Raw genomic sequence first — 23,150 nt, 5'->3', positions numbered from 1 at the left:
TATCTACCAAAAAGACCTAGCAATTGTAAACATTTATGCTTCAAATGTGGAACACCCAAATATATAAATCAATTAATCACAAACATAAAGAACTCATTGATAATAATACCATAATAGTAGGGGACTTCAACACCCCACTTACAGCAATGGACAGACCATCTAACAGAAAATTAACAAGGAAACAATGGCTTTGAATGACGCACTGGACCAGATGGGCTTAACAGATAGATTCAGAACATTTCATCCTAAAGCAGTAGAATATACAGTCTTCTCCAGTGCACATGGAACATTCTCCAGAACAGATCATATACTGGGACACAAATCAGCCTTCAACAAGTACAAAAATATTGAGATCATACCATGCGTATTTTCAGACCACAATGCTATGAAGCTTGAAATCAACCACAAGAAAAATTTGTAAAGATAACAAATACTTGGAGACTAAAGAGCATCCTACTAAAGAATGAATGGGTTAACCAAGAAGTTAAAGAGGAAATTAAAAAGTACATGGAAGCCAATGAAAATGATAACACCACAGCCCAAAACCTCTGGGATGCAGCAAAGGTGGTCGTAAGAGGAAAGTATATAGCAATCCAGGCCTTCCTAAAGAAGGAAGAAAGGTCTCAGATACACAACCTAACTTTACACCTTAAAGAGCTGGAAAAAGAACAGCAAATAAAACCCCAAACCAGCAGAAGACAGGAAATAATAAATATTAGAGCAGAAATCAATGCTATCGAAACCAAAAAACCAAAAACCAAAAAACAAAAAAAAACCCGTAGAACAAATCAATGAAACCAGAAGCTGGTTCTTTGAAAGAATTAACAAAATTGATAAACCACTAGCCAGTTTGATCAAAAAGAAAAAGGAAAGGATCGAAATAAATAAAATCAAGAATGAAAGAGGAGAGATCACAGCCAACACAGCAGAAATAAAAATAATAAGAGAATATCATGAGCAATTATACGCCAATAAAATGGGCAATCTGGAAGAAGTGGACAAATTCCTGGAAACATAAATTACAAAAACTGAAACAGGAATAGAAAATTTCAACAGACCCATAACCAAAAGCAAAGAAATCAAATTAGTAATCAAAAATCTCCCAAAAAACAAGAGTCCAGGGCCAGATGGCTTTCCAGGGGGAATTCTACCAAACATTTACAGAAGAGTTAACACCTATTCTCTTGAAGCCATTCCAAAAAATAGAAATGGAAGGAAAACTTCCAAATTCTTTCTATTAAGCCAGCATTACCTTGATTCCAAAACCAGACAAAGACCCCACTAAAAAGGAGAACTATAGGCCAATTTCCCTGATGAAAATGGATGCAAAAATCCTCAACAAGATATTAGCCAACCAGATCCAACAATACATTAAAAAAATTATTCATCACGACCAAGTGGGATTTATATCTGGGATGCAGGGCAGTTTCAATATCCACAAAACAATCAGTGTGATTCATCACATCAATAAAAGAAAGGACAAGAACAACATGATCCCCTCAATAGATGCAGAGAAAGCATTTGACAAAATACAGCATCCTTTCTTGATAAAAACCATCAAGAAAGTAGGGATAGAAGGAGCATACCTCGAGATCATAAAAGCCATATATGAAGGACCCAACGCTAATATTATCCTCAATGGGGAAAAACTGAGAGCTCTCCCCTAAGGTCAGGAACAAGATAGGGATGTCCACTCTCACCACTGTTATTTAACATGGTATTGGAAGTCTTAGTCTCTGTAATCAGACAACACAAGGAAATAAAAGGCATCCAAATTGGCCAGGAGGAGGTCAAACTTTCACTCTTTGCTGATGACATGATACTCTATATGGAAAACCCAAAAGATTCCACCAAAAAACTGCTAGAACTGATCCATGAATTCAGCAAAGTGGCAGGATATAAAATCAATGCACAGAAATTGGTTGCATTCCTACACACCAATAATGAAGCAACGGAAAGAGAAATCAAGGAATTCATCCCACTTACAATTGCCCCAAAACCCAAAAAATACCTAGGAATAAATCTCACCAAAGAGGTGAAAAATCTATACACTGAAAACTATAGAAAGGTTATGAAAGAAATTGAAGAAAACACACACACACAAAAAATGGAAAAATATTTCATGCTCCTGGATAGGAAGAACAAATATTGTTAAAATGTCAATACTACCCAAAGCAATCTACATATTCAATGCAATCCCTATCAAAGTAACACCCACATTCTTCACAGAGCTAGAACAAACAATCCTAAAAATTGTATGGAACCAGAAAAGACCCCAAATAACCAAAGCAATCTTGAAAAATTAAGCCAAAGCAGGAGGCATCACAATTCCAGACTTCAAAGTTGTATTACAAAACTGTTATCATCAAGACAGTATGGCACTGACACAAAAACTGACACATAGCTCAATAGAACAGAATACAGTACTCAGAAATGGGCCCTCAAATGTATGGCCAACTAATTTTTGACAAAGCAGGAAAAAATATCCAATGGAATAAAGACAATCTCTTCAGCAAGTGGTGCTGGGAAAACTGGACAGCGACATGCAGAAAAATGAACCTGGACCACTTTCTTATACCATACACAAAAATCAACCCAAAATGGATGAAAGACTTAAATGTAAGACAGGAAGCCATCAAAATCCTCGAGGAGAAAGCAGGCAAAAACCTCTTTGACCTTGACTGCAGCAACTTCTTACTCAACACGTCTCTAGAGGCAAGGGAAACAAAAGCAAAAATGAACTATTGCGCCTTCATCAAAATAAAAAGTTTCTGCACAGCAAGGGAAATACTCAGCAAAACTAAAAGGCAACCAACGGAATGGGAGAAGATATTTGCAAATGACATATCAGATAAAGGGTTAGTACACAGAATCTATAAAAAACTTATCCAACTCCACACCCAAAAAACAAATAATGCAGTGAAGAAATGGGCAAAAGACATGAATAGACACTTCTCCAAAGAAGACATCCAGATGGCTAACAGACACATGGAAAAATGCTCATCACTCACCATCAGGGAAATACAAATCAAAACCACAATGAGATACCACCTCACACCTGTCAGAATGGCTAACATTAACAACTCAGGCAACGGCAGATGTTGGCGAGGATGCGGAGAAAGATCATCTCTTTTGCACTACTGGTGGAAATGCAAACTGGTGCAGCAACTCTGGAAAACAATATGGAGGTTCCTCAAAAAATTAAAACTGGAACTACCCTACGACCCAGCAATTGCACTAGTAGGCATTTATCCATGGAATACAGGTGTACTGTTTCGAAGGGACACATTCACCTCAATGTTTATAGCAGCACTATCAACAATAGCCAAATGTCCATGGATGGATGAATGGACAAAGAAGGCGTGGTATATATATACAATGGAGTATTACTCGGCAATCAAAAAGAATGAAATCTTGCCATTTGCAACTCCGTGGATGGAACTGGAGGGTATTAGGCTAAGTGAAATTAGTCAGAGAAAGACAAAAATCATGACTTCACTCACGTGAGGACTTTAAGACACAAAACAGATGAACACAAGGGAAGGGAAACAAAAATAATATAAAAACAGAGGACAAAACAGAAGAGACTCTTAAATATGGAGAACAAACAGAGGGTTGCTGGAGGGGTTGTGGGAGGGGGGATGGTTAAACAGGGAAGGGGCATTAAGGAATCTACTCCTGAAATCATTGTTGCACTATATGCTAACTAACTTGGATGTAAACTTAAAAAATTAAATTAAAATACCAAAAAAAAAAATGCTACCAAATAAAAAGTTGAAAGTAAAAAAAATACTTTAAACAGATAAATAAGGGATAAGAGAAAGAGAAAGTAAGAATAAGAGGAAGAAAGAAAATATACATAAAAATAAAAAAAGAAAACATTTCTTATTGTGGGTCATGATCAAGAAAGGTTGGAGGCCAAGGTCCCAGGAAGGTGTAGGGACACTGTGTGCTAATTCATCACGTCTTCTACAATATCCCTTAGTTTGCTAAGGAAGTCTCCTTTGATTCATCATCCGCTAATACCTTTTATTTTGATTAGGTGAATTTTGCCAAATAATATTTACATATATATTGAGGTAATCATTAAGTTCTTTCTCCTTTAATATGTGACACAGATGAATTTTCCAACACTGTATTATCTTTGCATTTTTCTCTCTAAAAATATTTTTATAGTTACCTGTTGTGCCCTAGCTATTGGGCCATGACTCTCTTGCTACAGCCCCTGCTACACATACCACCCGTAATTTCCAGCAGATTCTGTATTTGCCCAGTTTGTCAAAGATGCTACTATACATCGTGAGTCATTCTCTAACAACAAAATAGACCTATGCTTTGTGATTCTTTATTAAATTAATAGGAAGCCTAAATACCTGCACTTTATTTTTTAAAAATCCTTTATAGATACTGTTCTAATTTCAGAACCAATAATCTAATAAGAATTTATAACAGAGTCCTACTGGAGAGCTATATTTTAATTCTGATATACTAGTGACAATTATTTCCATGTTTTTGTTGAGAATATAAATCTACTAACAGTATCTTCATCAATTTGACCTCCACAAAAACACCTGCCCAGATTATATTCACGTAAGCAGTGCCCCAGACACGTTCATGTGCTTTTTTGTTGTATTGTGTTTATTTGCTCCTTTAAAAAATTTTTTTTAATGTTTATTTATTTTTGAGAGACAGAGAGACAGAGCACGAGTGGGGGAGGGGCAGAGAGAGAGAGAGACATAGAATCGGAAACAGGCTCCGGGCTCTGAGCTGTCAGCACAGAGCCCAACGTAGGGCTCGAACCCATCAACCAGGAGATCATGACCTGAGCTGAAGTCAGACGCTTAACTGACTGAGCCACCCAGGCGCCCCTATTTGCTCATTTTTAAATACTAAAGAATGTCCATATTGCTCGAAAGCAGCCAAATGACAAATACTGCATTTTCAACGGGCAGTGGTTTTCACTCACCAAATCAGGAAACTACAGCACAGTATCTTTTAACGTATCAGTGTGGTACCAAGGTTCCAAACCAGCTGTTATAAGACCTTTGACCTTTAAGCATCTTACATTTCTCTAGCTGCTTGTGAGGAGAAAAGAAATTTAATTTTGAATGCAATAAAAACATTAAAAGGATGCTTTTTACAAATCACCTGCACAAACAAAATATGTTACCTGTAAATTAGCTTTCTGATCATTTAATCGATGCGAATACACACATGTGCAGTTAATACCAAAAGGAAACAAAATCTGATTTTATAAAAGGCAGTACAGTGAACACCCAGTAATTATTAAACTTCCCCAGAAGACCATCTAGAAAGAAATGACTACCTAATTAGCTGACACGAGCAGCTGATCACCTGCCCGGCCTGTTTAAGTAACATGCGTTCAAACTGTGTGTCCTCCTTCCGTTCTTCCACCCCATAGCTGGGAAAAGACGATACCCAGGGATGGGGCTAATAGAATCCTCCTCTATTTAGCCAGAGGCAGAGGGAACCTCAGTGCCAACCGAGAGATGGGTTCCCAACTGGTCTTCAGTTAGAACAAAGCCACCACACTGGTTGCCTCTGGGCGTTGGGCCTACGAGTGATAGATTTTTTTACCTTCTAGTTTCCAAATTTTCTATAACGGGATGTATTCCTCTTCTAATGCAAAGGCCATGCTAACTGACCAAAGAACACATATATGCTAGATCGTTGTTTTATTTTTAACGCCTGACCATTAAAAAGAGCTTCTAAGTGTCCTTGTAAGTTCTTTCTCTCTTCCTCTCCTGGTGGTGGGCAGGGTCTCCATTTGCCAGAGAAAGACAAGCAGCGTTCCACAGTTTGGGGGTTTGGGTCAGATTTGCCTGATCTGGGATTTATAAAAATGATACTGCAAAGAATTCCACGGTTTTCTTGACGGCTAGGAACAGTAACATTTATCAGGTCCTCACTGGGTCTAGGGCCCATATTCTTCTGGGCACGGCGGAGAGGAACAAATAGCAGTAAAGATGGCCCTTATTTATGAAGAACTTAAAACATGATCAAGGGCATAAAGGACAGAAGAATACCTGAACACAAAGGCGGAGGCTAATATAGTGCAAACCATGAGGTTAATGTGGAAGAGGACAGGGGAGTGTCAGAGCCAACTGGGGGGGGGATGCCCCCAAGATTTCCAGAAGCAGTCACAATGACGTCTTCTCTTTACTTCCAATGCAATTCCCTTCTCTCCAAGAGCTAGTAGAAAGAGAAATTCTGAAGAAACAGAAATGCTCCTTGTTGGGAAAGTGCCCAAAAGCAATGCTGCGCAAGCCTGTTGACTCTAGGTTAGTACCACTCCTATTTGAGAGAGCACTCAAGTTTCTAGGGAAACAGATTTTCAGCAATGAGTTTAGAAAACTAAGTGCGACCGATTTATTTGAAAGTTGGTGGTGCTTCGCAGAAAACCATTTCCTATGAAATTACTTGCTTTCCACTCTGACTAAACAGGCAGAGACTGATCTGGGACTAGAAGTGTTCAAGCTCTTAAATGTTACCCAAGTGCCTCGTGGCACAATGCCCAAAATAGAACACAAAATTGTGAAAGGTCACGTTCTTTTCTTCCTTGTAAAAAATGGCACCTTTTGGGGCACCTGGGTGACTCAGTCAGTTAAGCGTCCAACTTTGGCCCAGGTCACAATCTCACGGGTTTGTGGGTTCGAGCCCTGCATCGGGCTCTGTGCTGACAGCTCAGAGCCTGAAACTTGCTCCGATTCTGTGTCTCCCTCTCTCTCTGTCCTTTCCCTGCTCATGTTCTCTCTGTGTCTCAAAAATAAATGAACATAAAAAATTTTTTTAAAAAAGCACCTTTTCCCCCTAACATCCAAGTGCTCAACATGTCACTTTTTAAAAAAATTTTTAATGTTTATTTCTTTTTGAGAGAGAGAGAGAGAGAGAGAGAGCATGAGCGGGGGAGGGAGACACAGAATCTGAAGCAGGATCCAAGCTCAGAGCTGTTAGCACAGAGCCCGCCATGGGGCTCGAACCCACGGACCAAGAGATTATGACCTGATCCAAAGTCGGACGCTTAACTGCCTGAGTCACCCAGGCGCCCCTCAACACGTCATTTTTTTTAAATTTTTTTTTTAACGTTTTATTTATTTTTGAGACAGAGAAAGACAGAGCATGAACGGGGGAGGGGCAGAGAGAGAGGGAGACACAGAATTGGAAGCAGGCTCCAGGCTCTGAGCCATCAGCCCAGAGCCCGACGCAGGGCTTGAACTCACGGAGTGCGAGATCGTGACCTGAGCCGAAGTCGGACGCTCAACCGACTGCGCCACCCAGGAGCCCCACGTTTTATTTATTTTTGAGACAGAGAAAGACAGAGCATGAACGGGGGAGGGGCAGAGAGAGAGGGAGACACAGAATCGGAAGCAGGCTCCAGGCTCTGAGCCATCAGCCCAGAGCCCGATGCGGGGCTCGAACTCACGGACCGCGAGATCGTGACCTGAGCCTAAGTCGGCCGCCCAACCGACTGAGCCACCCAGGCGCCCCTCAACATGTCATTTTTTAACTGCCCTCCATTTTAAAAAGCTTCCTCACTTACTGACACAGTTCTGAAGTTATTGCTGGTACTAGAATCTGAGATGGAAATTTTCCTGGAGGTGCACACAAGTCGTAACTGAAGAAATGACCCAAGTTGAGTGTCAAAGGGAGTGAACAAGCAGCTGCAGCCACGCCTTTGGCTCTGAGAGAATCCCTTCAATACAGTTGGCTTTTCCGAGTGGATTGTCTGTGGGACCAACGGCACGAGGAGTTCAAGCCAACCATTAGCCTGGGAACCAAGCTGAGGACCCAGGTCTCATCAGTTAGGGTAAAGCTGGAGGCCTCAGGCCACACACAGTCACCTCTCAGTGCTTTTCCTCTCGCACCAAAGTGAAATGCTAATGCCAATCTGCCTCAAGAGATTCCTGGTGAGTGAGGCACAAATGGTAAGGGGGAGGCGTCAGATATGGTATTAAGATGAGATGGGAAGGGTGGTTTCTCTTATCCCACTAGTGTGGTGAGAAGAAATTTTACATGTCTGCCTTTAGGTCAGGAGGAAAGATAAGCAACACGATCAGACTTCCAGAAACAAATTAGCTTTCCCCTCCGGCATGTGGATTTGAGCTACCTGGCCAGATGTCAAGGTTCTGAACTGAACGTGAATTCTGGACGACTGTTCCCCTGATATGGTGATGTTTCTCTCATGCACTGTCTTCTCCATCTTCCCTGGTGCCTGAAAACAATGAGCCCATAAGAAGTACCTTCCATGTATGTTCAAGCCTGTATTTCGACAACTCTCTGAAGTTTCCCAGAAAAGCCTGCCTTGACCAGAAGCAAGGAGATCATCTGCTCGTGACGGAGGCTCGGGGGCTCTTCACTTAATCATCTGTGTTTCTTCATCCGCATCAAAAAACTCCTCCTCTTCCTCACTCTCACTCCCTAAAGTGTTCTCCTTGTCTGAAGACTGAAATAGGAAAGGAGAGCAAGGACCAAATTATTATTTGCCATCCGACAGACAGATGCATTTTTATGACATCTATTTCCCCTAAGAATTGGCCCTAAAGTGTTCTAAGAAAGTGCATGAATCACGAGCCACCTTTATTTCTCTCAAAAAATCAACTGCTGGGGCGCCTGGGTGGCTCAGTCGGTTAAGCGTCCGACTTCAGCTCAGGTCGCGATCTCGCGGTCCGTGAGTTCGAGCCCCGCGTCGGGCTCTGGGCTGATGGCTCAGAGCCTGGAGCCTGCTTCCGATTCTGTGTCTCCCTCTCTCTCTGCCCCTCCCCCGTTCATGCTCTGTCTCGAAAATAAATAAACGTTAAAAAAAAAAAAAAAAAACTACCGCCATACCTGTGGGGGATCCAAGGTCTGTAAAGATAACGCCTCCTCCCCTAGCCTCCGATATGAATACACCTGAAGGTCAGAAAATGTCTCTAGCAATGGGCTGTTAAGGGTTTCTGGCAATAATAAACTCAGGAGGCCCGAAGTCAGGCCGGTGGCTCCGAAGACAATGAAGGGTAAGGACCACTGCACATATTTCTGTGGAGGCAGAGAGTAGAACAAAAACCATACAAAAACTCAGTATTCGTTTCCAAGCACATGACATCAGTAGTCTTATGACCGAGGAGCGGCCACATTTACTACCCAACTCACGCCTCCCCACTAGAATGTACTGACAGCCACTTGTTCCCCAACGAGAGACACCCTGGAAAATCACCAAGTGGTTGCTCGGCCACACAGAAGGGAGAGCGAGAACATAAAAAGGCAGCAGAGGTATGGGGATCAGAAGGAGTGGGGTGGGTACTGCTTTTGCTCCAGGTGACTCGCTTATAACACAGGGATCTCCATATACTTTTCACTTAGGAGACTCCCCAGATACTCGCGCCCGATGAACTTTGACGTTCTCAACCTTGGAATCGGCCAAACAATCCCACGTATGCTCGCACATTCATTCAGCACCGTAACCAGGAAGACGGGGGTTAAGGGTGTAGACACCCCGAAAAGAAAAAGAGAAGCCTGAAGAACCTAGCACACCTGTGTGGTTTGGAAACTACTTGAACCAAACACGGTAATTCAAGCATTGCTTCAGAGATCCAAAAGACATTCTCGGGAATATTTACATAGTTTCTTTAAACACAAACAGGTTCGGGGCACCCAGGTGGCTCAGTCGGTTAAGCTTCCGACTTCGGCTCAGGTCATGATCTCACGGTTTGTGAGTCTGAGCCCCATGTCGGGCTCTGTGCTGGCAGCTCGGAGCCTGGAGCCTGCTTAGGATTCTGTGTCTCCTTCTCTCTCTACCCCTCCCTCACGTGTGCTCTGTCTCTGTCTCTCAAAAATGAATAAACGTTAAAAAAAATTTTTAGGCACACACAGGTTCAAAGATAACACAGAAAACTATCTTTGGGATGCTGCTCTGGGCCTTTCTGAGCTGATTAACATTCTTAAATTCCTGCACAAGAATGGTATTATCATCTTCTCATTTGGGCTTCCAAACTCTGTGGATGAGACCACTACTAGTTAGGATCTCCTCTCGGATTTAATAAGTTCCTGATTTTTCAGAAGTAAAGAGACGATGGAGATGATCGAGAAGAGGGCAGGGGGGAATGGAGGTGATGGGGAGCGGGGAGGGGAGAATCTCACCTCTGCCACCCACATGGAAACACACGTCCAACACTGTGGGTGTGTTGCTGAATCAAGGGAGACACAACACTTTGATCTCTTCTCAACTGAGCAGGGATCAGGAGAGACAGAGTGCTGGGTTTTCTAACGTTCTAGGAGGGCCATCCAAAGTCGGAGATCTTTAGAGACAAACACCTGGTGTCAGACACATTTTGCAGAATGGAGCAACTCCGTATGAGAGGATGGTCTTGTAACGTAAAATTAAGCATGAAACACGGAAAGAGATACTCACTCATGAGAAGGAAATGAACTCAGAAAGAAAGGAAAGGCTTTTCCAAGACATCCTCCTGTACTAGTGAGACAGGGAAACCGAAGGGACCCTGGGAGAGAGAAAGCTGTTTCATGGCTTTGCTGCTTTACCTGTTTCTAGTCTTCCTAGGACCTGTACCCTCACCCCGCTTTACACATGCCTTGTAATGTAAACAGCATATGTCCTTGTAAGGGACAAGGAGTTAATGATTTCTCTAGAACAGATAACATCTAAGGAAGGGGCAAGTGAGAAGGACCAGAGGAAGCTACCGCACGCGTATTCCAGACCCCTGGGGTAGACAGTTCATGGCCAAGATCCCCCGGCTCCAAGGTGTAACACCTGGCCCCTCATCCTTGATCCAACCGGTTCCTGGCTGCCTGAGAGGACACGTACCCCCAGAGCCCCGTCCTCAAGAAAAACCCTGACCCTGAACAACGACGAGACTCTCTCCTTTCCTTTCTGAGTCTCTCGGACACTCACTCTGTGTGTACCTGCTCTCTCTGTATCTTCAGTAAATTCTGCTTTCACCTCCTGCTGGCTCGTGTTGGACTTCTATCCTGCATGAAGGCAAGGGCCCTCTGGGCTGGTCCTGCGGGAACCCCGCTGGATCCGTGGACCTGGCCCGCCAGCATTGCTAAGAAGTGCTGAGAAAAGTTGCCCGAGTGACGAACAGCTATCCGCACACCCAATCTAGTCAGCCTTTGCCGAGTCCTGGCTGGCAAGGCCACAGGTCAGACCAAGCACAGACGTGCGTAGGGCTCCACGGATTCTGTCACAGAACCTGAACAAGTCAAGTTCAAGAAGGATCTTCAGAACTGCCGTTTAGTCTATCTTTTGACCATGAACTTTAGAAAATGCTAGAAACTCTTAATAGACACACTGCTGGGCATTTTTCCTCTTCTAATTTTCTTTTTAAGAAATTTTTTCACGGTTATTTATTTTTGAGAGAGAGAGAGACAGAGTGCGAGTGGGGTGGGGGGGGAAGAGAGGGAGACAGACTGTGAAGTGGGCTCCAGGCTCAGAGCTGTCAGCACAGAGCCCGACACAGGACTCAAACTCACGAACCATGAGATCGTGACCTGAACCGAAGTCGGACGCTTAGCCGACTGAGCCCCCCAGGCGCCCCTAGTTTTCTTATTCTAAGTGGTGTGCCATCGGGCAAGTTAATCTGCTTCTGCTGCATTTCTCATCTTTATTAGAGGGTAACAATAATGCTGCCTCACACGGTGGCTGTGAATAGTACATGAGACGATGTGTGCTGAAGTGCTCAGCACAGAGCCCAGTCCACAGCCGAAGCTTAAAAAATATTCGCTAAGTGACTAACCTACGAATGGAGATGGGAAGGGGCAAGCTGGCATTAGCTAACCCTCCAGTAAATACAGAGAAGCAAACAGTCAGAGCCTCTGGTACGAGTCCATCTGCCCCGAGGGATCCGTTCCCTAAAAGGCTTCTTAATCTAGAAGGTACAAGGTTCACACTCGGGTCAGGCTGATCGTAAGTGGCAACTGTTCCTTACCCCTTTCTACTCAAAAGCATAAGCATTTCCAAAGCAGAGGATCGAGAAAAACAAAACTAGGAGGTACAAACCAACCAGTGAGGGGACGAAGGGAGCGATAATCCCACCAACTCGGGAGAACATAGAACAAGTTCCAAGCCCAACGTTCCTGAAAGGAATACAAAAAGGGGGGAAGTCAGTAAGTTCTGGGTGGGGGGCAGAATTTAAAGGTGCCATGGCTTAGTGGACCTATAATCATGAATCCCACAGTGGAGGAAGCACAGGCTCCTGTAGAGCAGTGCTGCCTACTGGAACATTCCGAGATGCTGGAAATGTTCTATAATTGCGCTGTCCAGTATGGAAGCTGCTAGATGCCTGTGGCTGTGAGCACTTGAAACGTGGCTAGTGAGAATGAGGAACTGGATTTTTTTTTTAATGTTTATTTTTGAGAGAGAGAGACAGAGTGCGAGCAGGGATGGGGCAGAGAGAGAGGGAAACACAGAATCTGAAGCAGGCTCCAGGCTCTGAGCTGTCAGCACGGAGCTTGATGTGGGGCTCACACTCATGAGCCATGAGATCATGACCTGAGCTGAAGTCGGATGCTTAACTGACTGGGCCACCCAGGCACCCCGAGGAACTGGATTTTTAATTTATTTCACTTTAACTGATTTAAATTTAAATAGCCACATGAGGCTAGTAACTACCATACTGGACAGTGCAGTTACTATAGAGAATAGTACAGAAAGAATATTTCTTGCCAAATGTTCTCATGGGTTTTGTGTCAAATGTTCTCATGGCTATGAATTAATATAGCCATGGAGACCTAGGGCTTTATGATCTGAGAAGTTTGCCCATTTAGTTAAAGTCAACTAACTGGCAATTAAAGGGTCAGGCATATAAATAGGAATGAGGAATATTACGTTTGTGGGACTACGGACATGCAAACGGGGGTAGGGCATGGGAACGAGGGAACAGGCAAGGTGGCCATCCATCGCTCCCCCCACCCACCCATATCCGCTCTCCAGAGTGTCCCAGTTTGGACAAAATGATCATCCTAGTTTCATAGCCAGCAGGCAGAGAAAACAGGTCAGAGGAATAATTAGGAAATGACTAGTCAATCACATGCAGTCTGGGAAAAACTGGAGGAAAAGGGAGCTGATATTAATAGGCAGAAAGAACCAGGAAGTCTGATGGATGTGGGAAACACTTGGAACGCTCCTCAGAAGGACTGGGGAAGGGCTGACCTAGGGAATACCCGCTGGGTTCACAGAGGCAATTCTGAGAAGACTAAGCTGGGTCCCTGCCCTTCAAATTTGGGTTTAATTTTTTGTTTTCAGACTTCTTTTAGAAGGGGAAACTTCAGATCAAATATGTTGTTTTTGATATAAGCATGTCCTACTTGTTAGAAACCACACTTAACAATCAATATGTAAACCTCCTGTTCACTTATTACTGTATGGAATTATCTTTTTTAAAGTTTATTTATTTTAAGAGAAAGAGAGAACAGAGAGAGAGAGAGAGAGAGAGAGAGGGTGCGAGCAAGGGAGGGGCAGAGAGAGAATCCCAAGCAGGCTCTGCACTGTCAGCATGGAGCCCGACGTGGGGCTCAAACCCATGAACTGTGAGAGCATGACCGAGTGGGAATCAAGAGCCGGACGCTCAACCAACTGAGCCACCCAGGTGCCCCTAGAATTATCTTTTTACAGATGTGTATATTTTGTGTTCTGCGAGAACACGGACCCAGTCCTCTTGTCCGTCTGTGCCTGACAGAGGCTGGGTGACTGAATCGATCAAGTCCACTGAAATAAAAATGGCAACCGAGCCCCATGTGGGTGATGGGATGTGCCTAGCGTAGAGTACTTCTCTCACGATTTACACAAGGGAGTTCGGCCCAAAACACAGCTCCGCCTTCCTCAGCCAAGTGGGCAAAGTGTGGTCCACACAGACAGCTTCTGGGCTTGTGGCTGCTCGCTGACTTGTTGCTGGCCCCCACTCACTGTGCTCCCGGTGGAATGAGAACCACACCTCTGTTGCTGTGAGCATCTACAGCGAAACATGCGGGATGTGTGAGGCATACCTGATGACTGTGGGGTACAGCTCAGACGTGTAGATGTAGACCACGTTAAAGGCAGCACTGATCGTCAGCTTCCCGAGCAGGGACAAGGAATGGCTGTTCACCACTGCAAACACACCCGTGTCTGAGGAGGACAAGGGTTAACACTTGTGAGGTCCTTCTGGGAGAAAAATTCCTTTAAATGACACAATGATGAACTAAGCCAGAGGCATTAATATGGATCTCAAACAGTGAGGAGGTGGTAAAACTGAATACACACTCAGAAGGTTTAGTAAGCACACACAACACACACACACACACGAATCTTCTCAGCGTCTTGGCTATCCCTGTGAAGTCGTCCATAATGGCGGTCATCATGGGCGATTGAACTTGCTCACTCCTCAATGGCAGAGCTCTTGGAATACTTCTTTACTAAAAGCAAGCTTCGTGGGGATTGTTAAGTCTCATCCACATTGGGGGCTACTCGCCTCTCCTTCCCAGCCTTGTTCAACAACCAGTGACGGGAAATGGTGGGTAGCATGATAAGCCTTGGCACACGTGGAGTAAGTCTGCCAGATATGAGACAGACAGAGGCAAGGTCCAGAAAATCTCCTCTCTGCAGTTTGTATTTCCTGGCGTTCCATTGGACGAGAAGGAATAATCCCAATAAATTACAACCAGAAGGTATCAAATATTAATGTTCTTTAAAGAACGAGCCTCTAAATATGGAACTACTTTTAATCTTTCTTCTTTCCCAACTTCTTACTTGAATCACTAACCACTAATGACATTTCAGTTTCTTACTGTAATGTTTTTATATAAAATACAAAAATACATTTTATGGCAGTTCCTTTCCCTATCAAAAATACTATCAGGGCAGCTGGGTGGCTCAGTCGGTTAAGCCTGCAACTGTTGGTTTTGGCTCAGGTCATGATCTTGTGGCTTTGTGGGTTCGAGCCCCGCACGGGGCTCTGTGCTGACAGTGCAGAGCCTGCTTTAGATTCTCTCTCCCCGTCTCTCGCTGCAGGTCCCCAACTCGTGCTGTCTCTGTCTCTCTCAAAATAAATAAACTTAAAAAAATTACTGTCAGGGTGCCTGGGTGGCTCAGTCACTTAAGCATCCAACTTCGGCTCAGGTCATGATCTCACAGTTTGTGAGTTCAAGCCCCGTGTCAGGCTCTGTGCTGTCAGCCTGGAGCCTGCTTTAGATTCTGTGTCTCCCTTGCTTTCTGTCCCTCCCCCGCTTGTGCTGTCTCTCTCTTTCAAAAAAATACACTCTAAAAAAATTTTTTTTAGATACTATCAATTATCTCATGCTCCTTTCCTTTATTAACATTATTCTCCTTGGGATCTTGCAATGTAATTATTCCCTTTCAAACATATTTAACCTCTCCATAACCCACTAGTTCTGCTTTCAAAATAACAATTTCTCCTTCTAAGAAAAAAAAAATCTCATTGACTCTGCTGTCCTTTCCCCCTTCCCTAGCAAACATCTTCAATGAGCGAGCAACTCACTGTTGCCGCGTATGCATCTGCCCTGTAGCTCACTGCGCTCTGACTTCTAATAACATCCTCTGCTGAAAGTCCTGCTCTTGAAGGTCAACGGTGAAGTCCTAATCACCAAAGTAATTGCTTCTCATTGCCCCTGACATTTCTGCCAAATGGAACACACCTGTCCCCTTCCTTGGGACAGCCTGCAGGACTCATAGAAACCACTCCACCCTTAAATAACTCAAAAGCAATATCCTTTCCTCCCTTTGACCTCCGCTGTCCCTATGTCCTGATCCATTAAATGGCATGCTTCAGACATGCTTCTGCAGTTGCTTATTTTTCCATCTTGCCTGCCCCAAATATTTCGAGTTACTTCAGGCTAAGGCTGGTATCTGGTTGTATCTGTGCCCCTCACGGCAATACTGTCTTCCACAGTACAATACTCAGCAGTGCCCACTGCGTATCTGTGGAACAACGAAGTAGAAGGACTACAATAGGAATTAATTTAGTGAGAAGAATCTGTGTTGAGGTTCTTTCAACTTCTAAGGAGGGGGTTATTTAAACATGCCATCCTAAAGTATGCTTCGCCTTCCTTGCTTGACTATGAAATAAATCCTCATCTACTTTAAAGACGGCATCCTGAACACAGTGGCCCAGGCATTGCCAAACCCGACCATCTGGGGCTTTCTCCTCTTCTGCCAGGCTATTTGGAAGAACACGCTAGCACTCTTAAGGACTGAATATATTATTTTAGGCCATGAGGTGCTTCTGGAAAAAGAACTATGCCGTTCAGCACTTTCCCCGAAAAATACGTCTGCACTTGAGATCAACAATCTCATCGATTAAACCAATAATAAGGGCAATTCTTCAATTATTTTCCAGAAAACTTAGCATGTCAAGAAAAGGTATTCAGTGGCCTTGAAGCCAACAGAAATGTGAACATTTGCTTTACTGCAAATGATCTCTGGGACTGTTTTCAATCCATACAGGATGGCGTCTTTCGGAACTGTATAGTGACACTCTAACATCTTTAACAACAGGTTAGGGGATTACCATCCTGAAAATTGAATTCTTTTTTTTTTATTAATTTTTTTAATGTTTATTTATTTTTGAGACAGAGAGAGACAGAGCATGAACAAGGGGGTGGGGGGCAGAGAGAGAGGGAGACACAGAATCGGAAGCAGGCTCCAGGCTCCGAGCCATTAGCCCAGAGCCCGACGCAGGGCTTGAACTCACAGACCACGAGATCGTGACCTGAGCTGAAGTCGGACACTTAACCGACTGAGCCACCCAGGCGCCCCTGGAAATTGAATTCTAATGGCACACCATGGAAGACTTTTATCTACACACCCGCAGGATCCAAAGCTGGAAGAAGTCTTTTGCATGAAGTTCAGGACACTTCCAGCTGTAACCCATTTGTGGAGCCTGGCTCCAGCCACACACCCACAGAGTGCTCACAGAAGCCCAACACCTCATCAGATGCTTGAAACTTCTCTTGTACATCCCTGCCAATGGAGTCTGCAGTCACCACTTGAATCTGGGGAGAATTCACTTTCACCCAAGGAGGCCCATCTCAATTTCAGACAGCTCTGTTTATTAGAAAATTCCTTACCTAATGAAGGGTTGGTATCTGAAATCTATAAAGAACTTACGAAACTCAACACCCAAAAACCAAATAATCCAGTGAAGAAATGGACAGAAGACCTGAACAGACACTTCTCCCAAGAAGACATCCAGATGGCTAACAGACATGAAGAGATGCTCAACGTCACTCACCATCAGGGAAATACAAATCAAAACCACAATGAGATACCACCTCACACCTGTCAGAATGGCTAACATGAACAACTCAGGCAACAACAGATGTTGGTGAGGATGCGGAGAAAGAGGATCTCTTTTGCACTGTTGGTGGGAATGCAAACTTGTGCAGCCACTCTGGAAAACAGTATGGAGGGTCCTCAAAAAATTAAAAATAGAACTACCCTATGATCCAACGATTGCACTACTAGGTATTTATCCAAAGAATACAAAAATGCTGATTCAAAGGGGCGCATGCACCCCAACGTTTATAGCAGTGCTATCAACAATAGTCAAATTATGGAAAGAGCCCAAATGTCCACTGACTGAAGAATGGATAGAGAAGATGTGGTTTATATATACAATGGAATACTACTTAGCGATGAAAAAGAATGGAATCTTGCCATTTACAACAATGTGGATAGAACTAGAGTGTATTATGCTAAGGAAAATAAGTCAGATAAAGACATATCACATGATTTCACTCATATGTGGAATTTGAGAAACTCAACAGAAGAACATAGGGGAAGGGAAGGAAAAATAAGATAAAAACAGAGAAGGAGGCAAACCTTAAGAGACCCTTAAATACAAATTTACCCAAGGGATACAAGAGTGCTGATGCACAGGGGCAATTGTACCCCAATGTTTATACAGCACTTTCAACAATAGCCAAGTTATGGAAAGAGCTTAAATGTCCATCAACTGATGAATGGATAAAGAAGATGTGGTTTATATATACAATGGAATACTACTTGGCAATGAGAAAGAATGAAATATGGCCTTTTGTAGCAATGTGGATGGAACTGGAGAGTGTGATGCTAAGTGAGATAAGTCATACAGAGAAAGACAGATACCATATGTTTTCACTCTTATGTGGATCCTGAGAAACTTAACAGAAGACCATGGGGGAGGGGAAGGGGAAAAAAAAAGTTAGAAAGGGAGGGAGGCAAACCATAAGAGACTCTTAAAAACTAAAAATAAACTGAGGGTTGATGGGGGGTGAGAGGGAGGGGAAAGTGGGTGATGGGCATTGAAGAGGACACCTGTTGGGATGAGCACTGGGTGTTGTATGGAAACCAATTTGACAATAAATTTCATATTAAAAAAAAAGAGAGAGAGGGACCCTTAAATACAGAGAACAAACTGAGGGCTGCTGGAGGGGAGGTGGGTGGGGGATGGGTTCAATGGGTGACGGGCATTAAAGAGGGCACTTTTGGGGATGAGCACCGGGTGTCCTACGTAAGAGATGAATCACTGAGTTCTCTTCCTGATGCTAAGACTATACTGTATGTTAACTAACTTGAATTTAAATTTAAAAAAAGAAAATTATTTCTTATCTTTTTTTTAAAGTATATTTTTTTGTTTTAAGAGAGAGAGAGAGAGGGAGGAGCAGAGAGAGAGAGGGAGGAGCAGAGAGAGAGAGGGAGAGAGAATCCCAAGCAGGCTCCAGGCTGTCAGCGCAGAGCCCGGCATGGGGCTCAAACTCACAAATTGTGAGATCATGACCTGAGTCGAAATCAAGAGTCAGATGCTTAACTGACTGAGCCACGCAGGCACCCCTCTTATCCTTTTTGAGGCTCCTTTTTGGGGAGCTTCTAGACTCTTGGTCATCCTGAATCAATATTTAGTAGTTCTTTTTAGCCACTGGGCTAAATCCTTTGATTCTTGACCTTGATCTGCAAATAAAATCAAATATTACTGCCTATTACCAGTGAATATCCAAAGTAACTGCTTTGAAAAAAGAGTGATTTAAAAAGGAAAATTAAACTCAATTATCTTTGGGGGAAAAAAAGGTAATTCTTAAAACACGTGTATCCTTCAAAGCACTGAATTCAAGACGTTGTAAGTTTTTTCCAATGATGCAGTTATACGACCATCATTTTTGAGACTAGCTGTCTGGAAGTTTTCTTAGAGTCCATATGAGGTCATCAGAACAAAAAGAATGTTTTACTCATATTTCACTGACCCGAAATAGTAAAAATTAAGCTTAATCGTCCACTTCATTCACTGGCTGAATACGGCAAATTTGGGATGGTTCGCATATATGTTAAAATTCTTTAAGACAGTGGTATACCCTCTACTATGATACATAATTGCGGGCAAAAACCCACAATTCATTTGCTTCCCCTTTTTTAAAGAAAAATACCGTATGTGCATAAAGATCTGTCACTACAGTTTTTTCTAAATTTCTAAGTTAGAAATTTCTAAAATTTCACATGAATGAAATGAGTCAGTTTGAGGACTTTTGTGTCTGGCTTCTTTTAGTTACCACTAATGCTTTTGACATTCATCCACGTTGTTGTATGTATCAGTAGGTCACAGTTCAATCCTTTTAACGTTTTGAGTAATATTTCACTGTATGAATATACCGCAATTTGTCTATCCCTTCTTCAGCTGGTGGGTATTGGGCTCCTTCCAGTTTGGGGGCTATTATTAATAAACCTACTACGAACATTTGCATCAAAGTCTTTGTGCAAATCTGTGTTTCTGCTTCCCTTCAGAAAAGGTGAGTCATATAGCAAGTGTATATTTCCCTTTGAAATAAGCTGCTAATGTTTTTCAAAGTGTCGCTACCATTGTACATTTCTATCAGCAGTATATAAGAGTTCTGGTTCTCCCGTATCGTGGTCAGTGTTTGATACGGTCAGCCTCTACGTTCTCTTATAGTAGTTGTATGGTTTTAGCCTTTGCATTTAAGTCTCTCGTCCATTTTGAGTTAATTACTGCATATGATGAGACATGCAAGTTGAAGTCAAATTTTTTGCACATGGATATCCAATTATTCCAGCACCAAGTGGTAAAAAGATTATCTTTTCCTCACTGAACTAACTTGTCATCGTTGCCAAAAATCAATTAACCAGATGCATTTTTCTCTTTGTAACGTTATAATTGGATAAAACATTTTTAAAGGGTGATCAAAACCTCAGGCCCCTCAAAAAACAAAATAAAAGTCACCTGACCATATGCATGGGTTTATTTCATACTAAATTCTGTTCTATTATCTATATATCCATTCCTATCTGCCAATATCATACTGTCCTGATTCATGTAACTTTGTAGGAAGTTTTAAAATCAGGTAGGGTAAGTCTTCCAACTTTATTTTTCTTGATAAAACTTATTTTGGATATTCGAGATCCTTTACATCTCTATAAAAACTTTGGTATTAATTTGTCGACATCTGTCCACGAAAAGAAGTCTGCTGGAAACTTTATTGGGATTGACCGTGCTGAAGACAGTGTGATTTGGGAAGAACTGACACCTTAAACAACATCTTCGGACCTTTAGTAGTATGGTAATCTCTTCATTTATTTTTATTATTATTATTACCACCAATTCATTCATGTAGTCTCTGCTTTGATTTCTCTCATCAACATTTTATATTTTATAGTTTTCTACAGGTCTGAAACATATTTTGTAAAACTTATCCCTAAATACATCATATTTTTAATTTATTATAAATGGTATTGTTTTCTTTCTATTTTATTTTTTCTAAGTTTGTTTATTGAATTAAGTAATCTCTATACCCAAAGTGGGACTCAAACTCACGACCCTGAGATCAAGAGTCGCATGCTCTACAAACTGAGCCAGCCAGGCACCCCACTGTCATTTTAAATTGTTTGTTGCTAATATATAGAAATAAAAGGGTGTCACATGACTCTGAAACTCATTTATTAATTTTAGTAGACTTTAATATTTCCTAGGATTTTCTATGGAGACGACCATGTACCCTTGTGAATAAAGACAGTTTCACTTCTTCCTTTCTAATTTGGATCCCTTTAATTTCTCTTTATTGGCTTATCGTATTCATTAGTAATTTCAGTACAATGTTCCATAGAAGTGATAAGAATGGACATCCTTGCCTTTGTCCTGATCTTAGGGAACAAGTACTTAGCTTTTCACCATTAAATGCGATGTTGGCTGTAGGTTTCCCCCAATGACCTTGATCAACTACTTCCAGTTGGTTGATGGTTTTTGTAGTGAATGGATATTGAATTCTGACAAGTGCTTTTTCTACTTGTATTGAAATGATCATATGATTTTTTTTCTTTCAGCTTTTGAAGATGGTGAATAACACTGATTAGATTTTGAATGTCAAAATAACCCTGCACTGAGAGCATAAACCCTGCTTGGTCACGATGTATTACCCTTTTTGAGCATTGCTGGATTCAATTTGCTAATATTTAGTTGAGGATTTTTGTCATCGATACTGACCTGCAGTTTTCTTGCAAGGTCTTTGGTTTTGTATCAGGATAACTGCTGGCCTCAAAAATGAGGTTGGGGGAGTATTCCTCCCTTCTGTATTTTCTGGAAGAATATACAGGATTAGTATTATTTCTTCCTGGAATTCTGCCTGGAATTCTCTTACAGGAATGTTTTTACCTACAAATTAAATTTCTTTAACAGATAGAGGTCTATTCAGGTTATCTGCTTTTTTGAGTAGGATTTGGTAGTTTGTATCTTTGAAAGAATGGATCCATTTTGCCTAAGCTGGATTTACTGGCATAAAAATGTGTACAATATTCCTTATAGATGCCAACAGGTTTTACAGGTTCCCCTCTTTCATTCTTGATATTGCTGATGTGTGTCTTCTCTCTTTGGCTGGAGGTTTACTGACTTTATATATCTCAACAACCAACTTTTGGTTTCATTGATTTTTCTCTAGTATTTTCCAGTTTTTATTTCATTGATATTTGTTCTTATTAGTTCCTTTCTTCTCTTTGCATTGTGCTTAATTTGTCATTAAAAAAATTTTTTTAGGGGCGCCTGGGTGGCGCAGTCGGTTAAGCGTCCGACTTCAGCCAGATCACGATCTCGCGGTCTGTGAGTTCGAGCCCCGCATCGGGCTCTGGGCTGATGGCTCGGAGCCTGGAGCCTGTTTCCGATTCTGTGTCTCCCTCTCTCTCTGCACCTCCCCCATTCATGCTCTGTCTCTCTCTGTCCCAAAAATAAATAAACGTTGAAAAAAAAATTAAAAAAAAAATTTTTTTTAATGTTTATTTTTGAGAGAGAGAGTGCAAGCGGGGGAGGGGCAGAGAGAGAGGGAGACACAGAATCCGGAAGCAGGCTCCAGGCTCTGAGCTGTCAGCAGGGACCATGAGATCATGACCTGAGCTGAATTCGGACACTCAACCGACTGAGCCACCCAGGTGCTCCTGTCATTACTTTTTTTTTATTATTTGCTTAAGAAAGAACCTTAGGTCATTAATTTGAAAACTTTTCAACTAAATTTTTCTCTAAGCCCTGCTTTACTGCATCCCACAAACTTTGATACATTATAATTTTTAATTAAAAATATTTTCTAATTTCCTTTGCAATTTCCTTTCTTCTTTGACCCGTTTTTACAAGAATGTCTTTTAAAATCCAAATATCTGAGGATTTCCCTGATATCTTCTGGTTACTGATTTCTAGCTTAATTCCATTCTCATCAAATAACTATTTTGGGGGAGCACCAGGGTGGCTCAGTCAACTAAGTGTCTGACTGTTGATTTCAGCTCAGGTCATGATCTCACGGTTCATGAGTTCGAGCCCCACATCATGCTTTGTGCTGACAGCACAGAGCCTGCTTGGGATTCTTTCTCTCTCTCTCTCTCTCTCTCTCTCTCTCTCCCCCCTCTCTCTGCCCCTCCCCAACTTGTGTTTCCTCTCTCAAAATTTTTTTAAAAATAACTATTTTGGGAAGATTTCAATCCTTTTCAATTTTTGAAACTTGTTTTATGGCCCAAATGTGACCCTTCTTGGTAAACGTTCCATGCGCTTTTCAGATGGAATGCATGTTCTGCTGTATTTGGGTACACTGTTCGACAAATGGCAGTTAGGTCATGTTCAAGTCTCCATATCCTTCGGCATTTTCTGTCTGATTTTTCTATCAGTGGTTGAGAGAGGGGTGGT

At 42.3% G+C, this 23,150-nt stretch overlaps 1 protein-coding gene across 1 annotated transcript in view; it reads right to left on the bottom strand.

Annotated features, from left to right (window-relative positions):
* Positions 1-7,543: 7,543 nt before the first annotated feature.
* The window catches only part of SLC22A15 (solute carrier family 22 member 15), an 82,260-nt gene continuing 66,653 nt past the window's right edge, over positions 7,544-23,150 (bottom strand). The window contains 4 exon segments of the mRNA XM_045478770.1: positions 7,544-8,464; positions 8,848-9,036; positions 12,018-12,090; positions 13,999-14,119. Of these exon segments, the coding sequence (XP_045334726.1) occupies positions 8,375-8,464; positions 8,848-9,036; positions 12,018-12,090; positions 13,999-14,119 (473 nt within the window). The 3' untranslated portion in view covers positions 7,544-8,374.

The sequence above is a fragment of the Leopardus geoffroyi genome, chromosome C1 (genome assembly GCF_018350155.1).
Source record: "Leopardus geoffroyi isolate Oge1 chromosome C1, O.geoffroyi_Oge1_pat1.0, whole genome shotgun sequence".
Classification (NCBI taxonomy): Eukaryota; Metazoa; Chordata; class Mammalia; order Carnivora; family Felidae; genus Leopardus; species Leopardus geoffroyi.
Note: the sequence above shows the minus strand (reverse complement) of the source record. Positions and strands in the feature narration are given on the sequence as shown.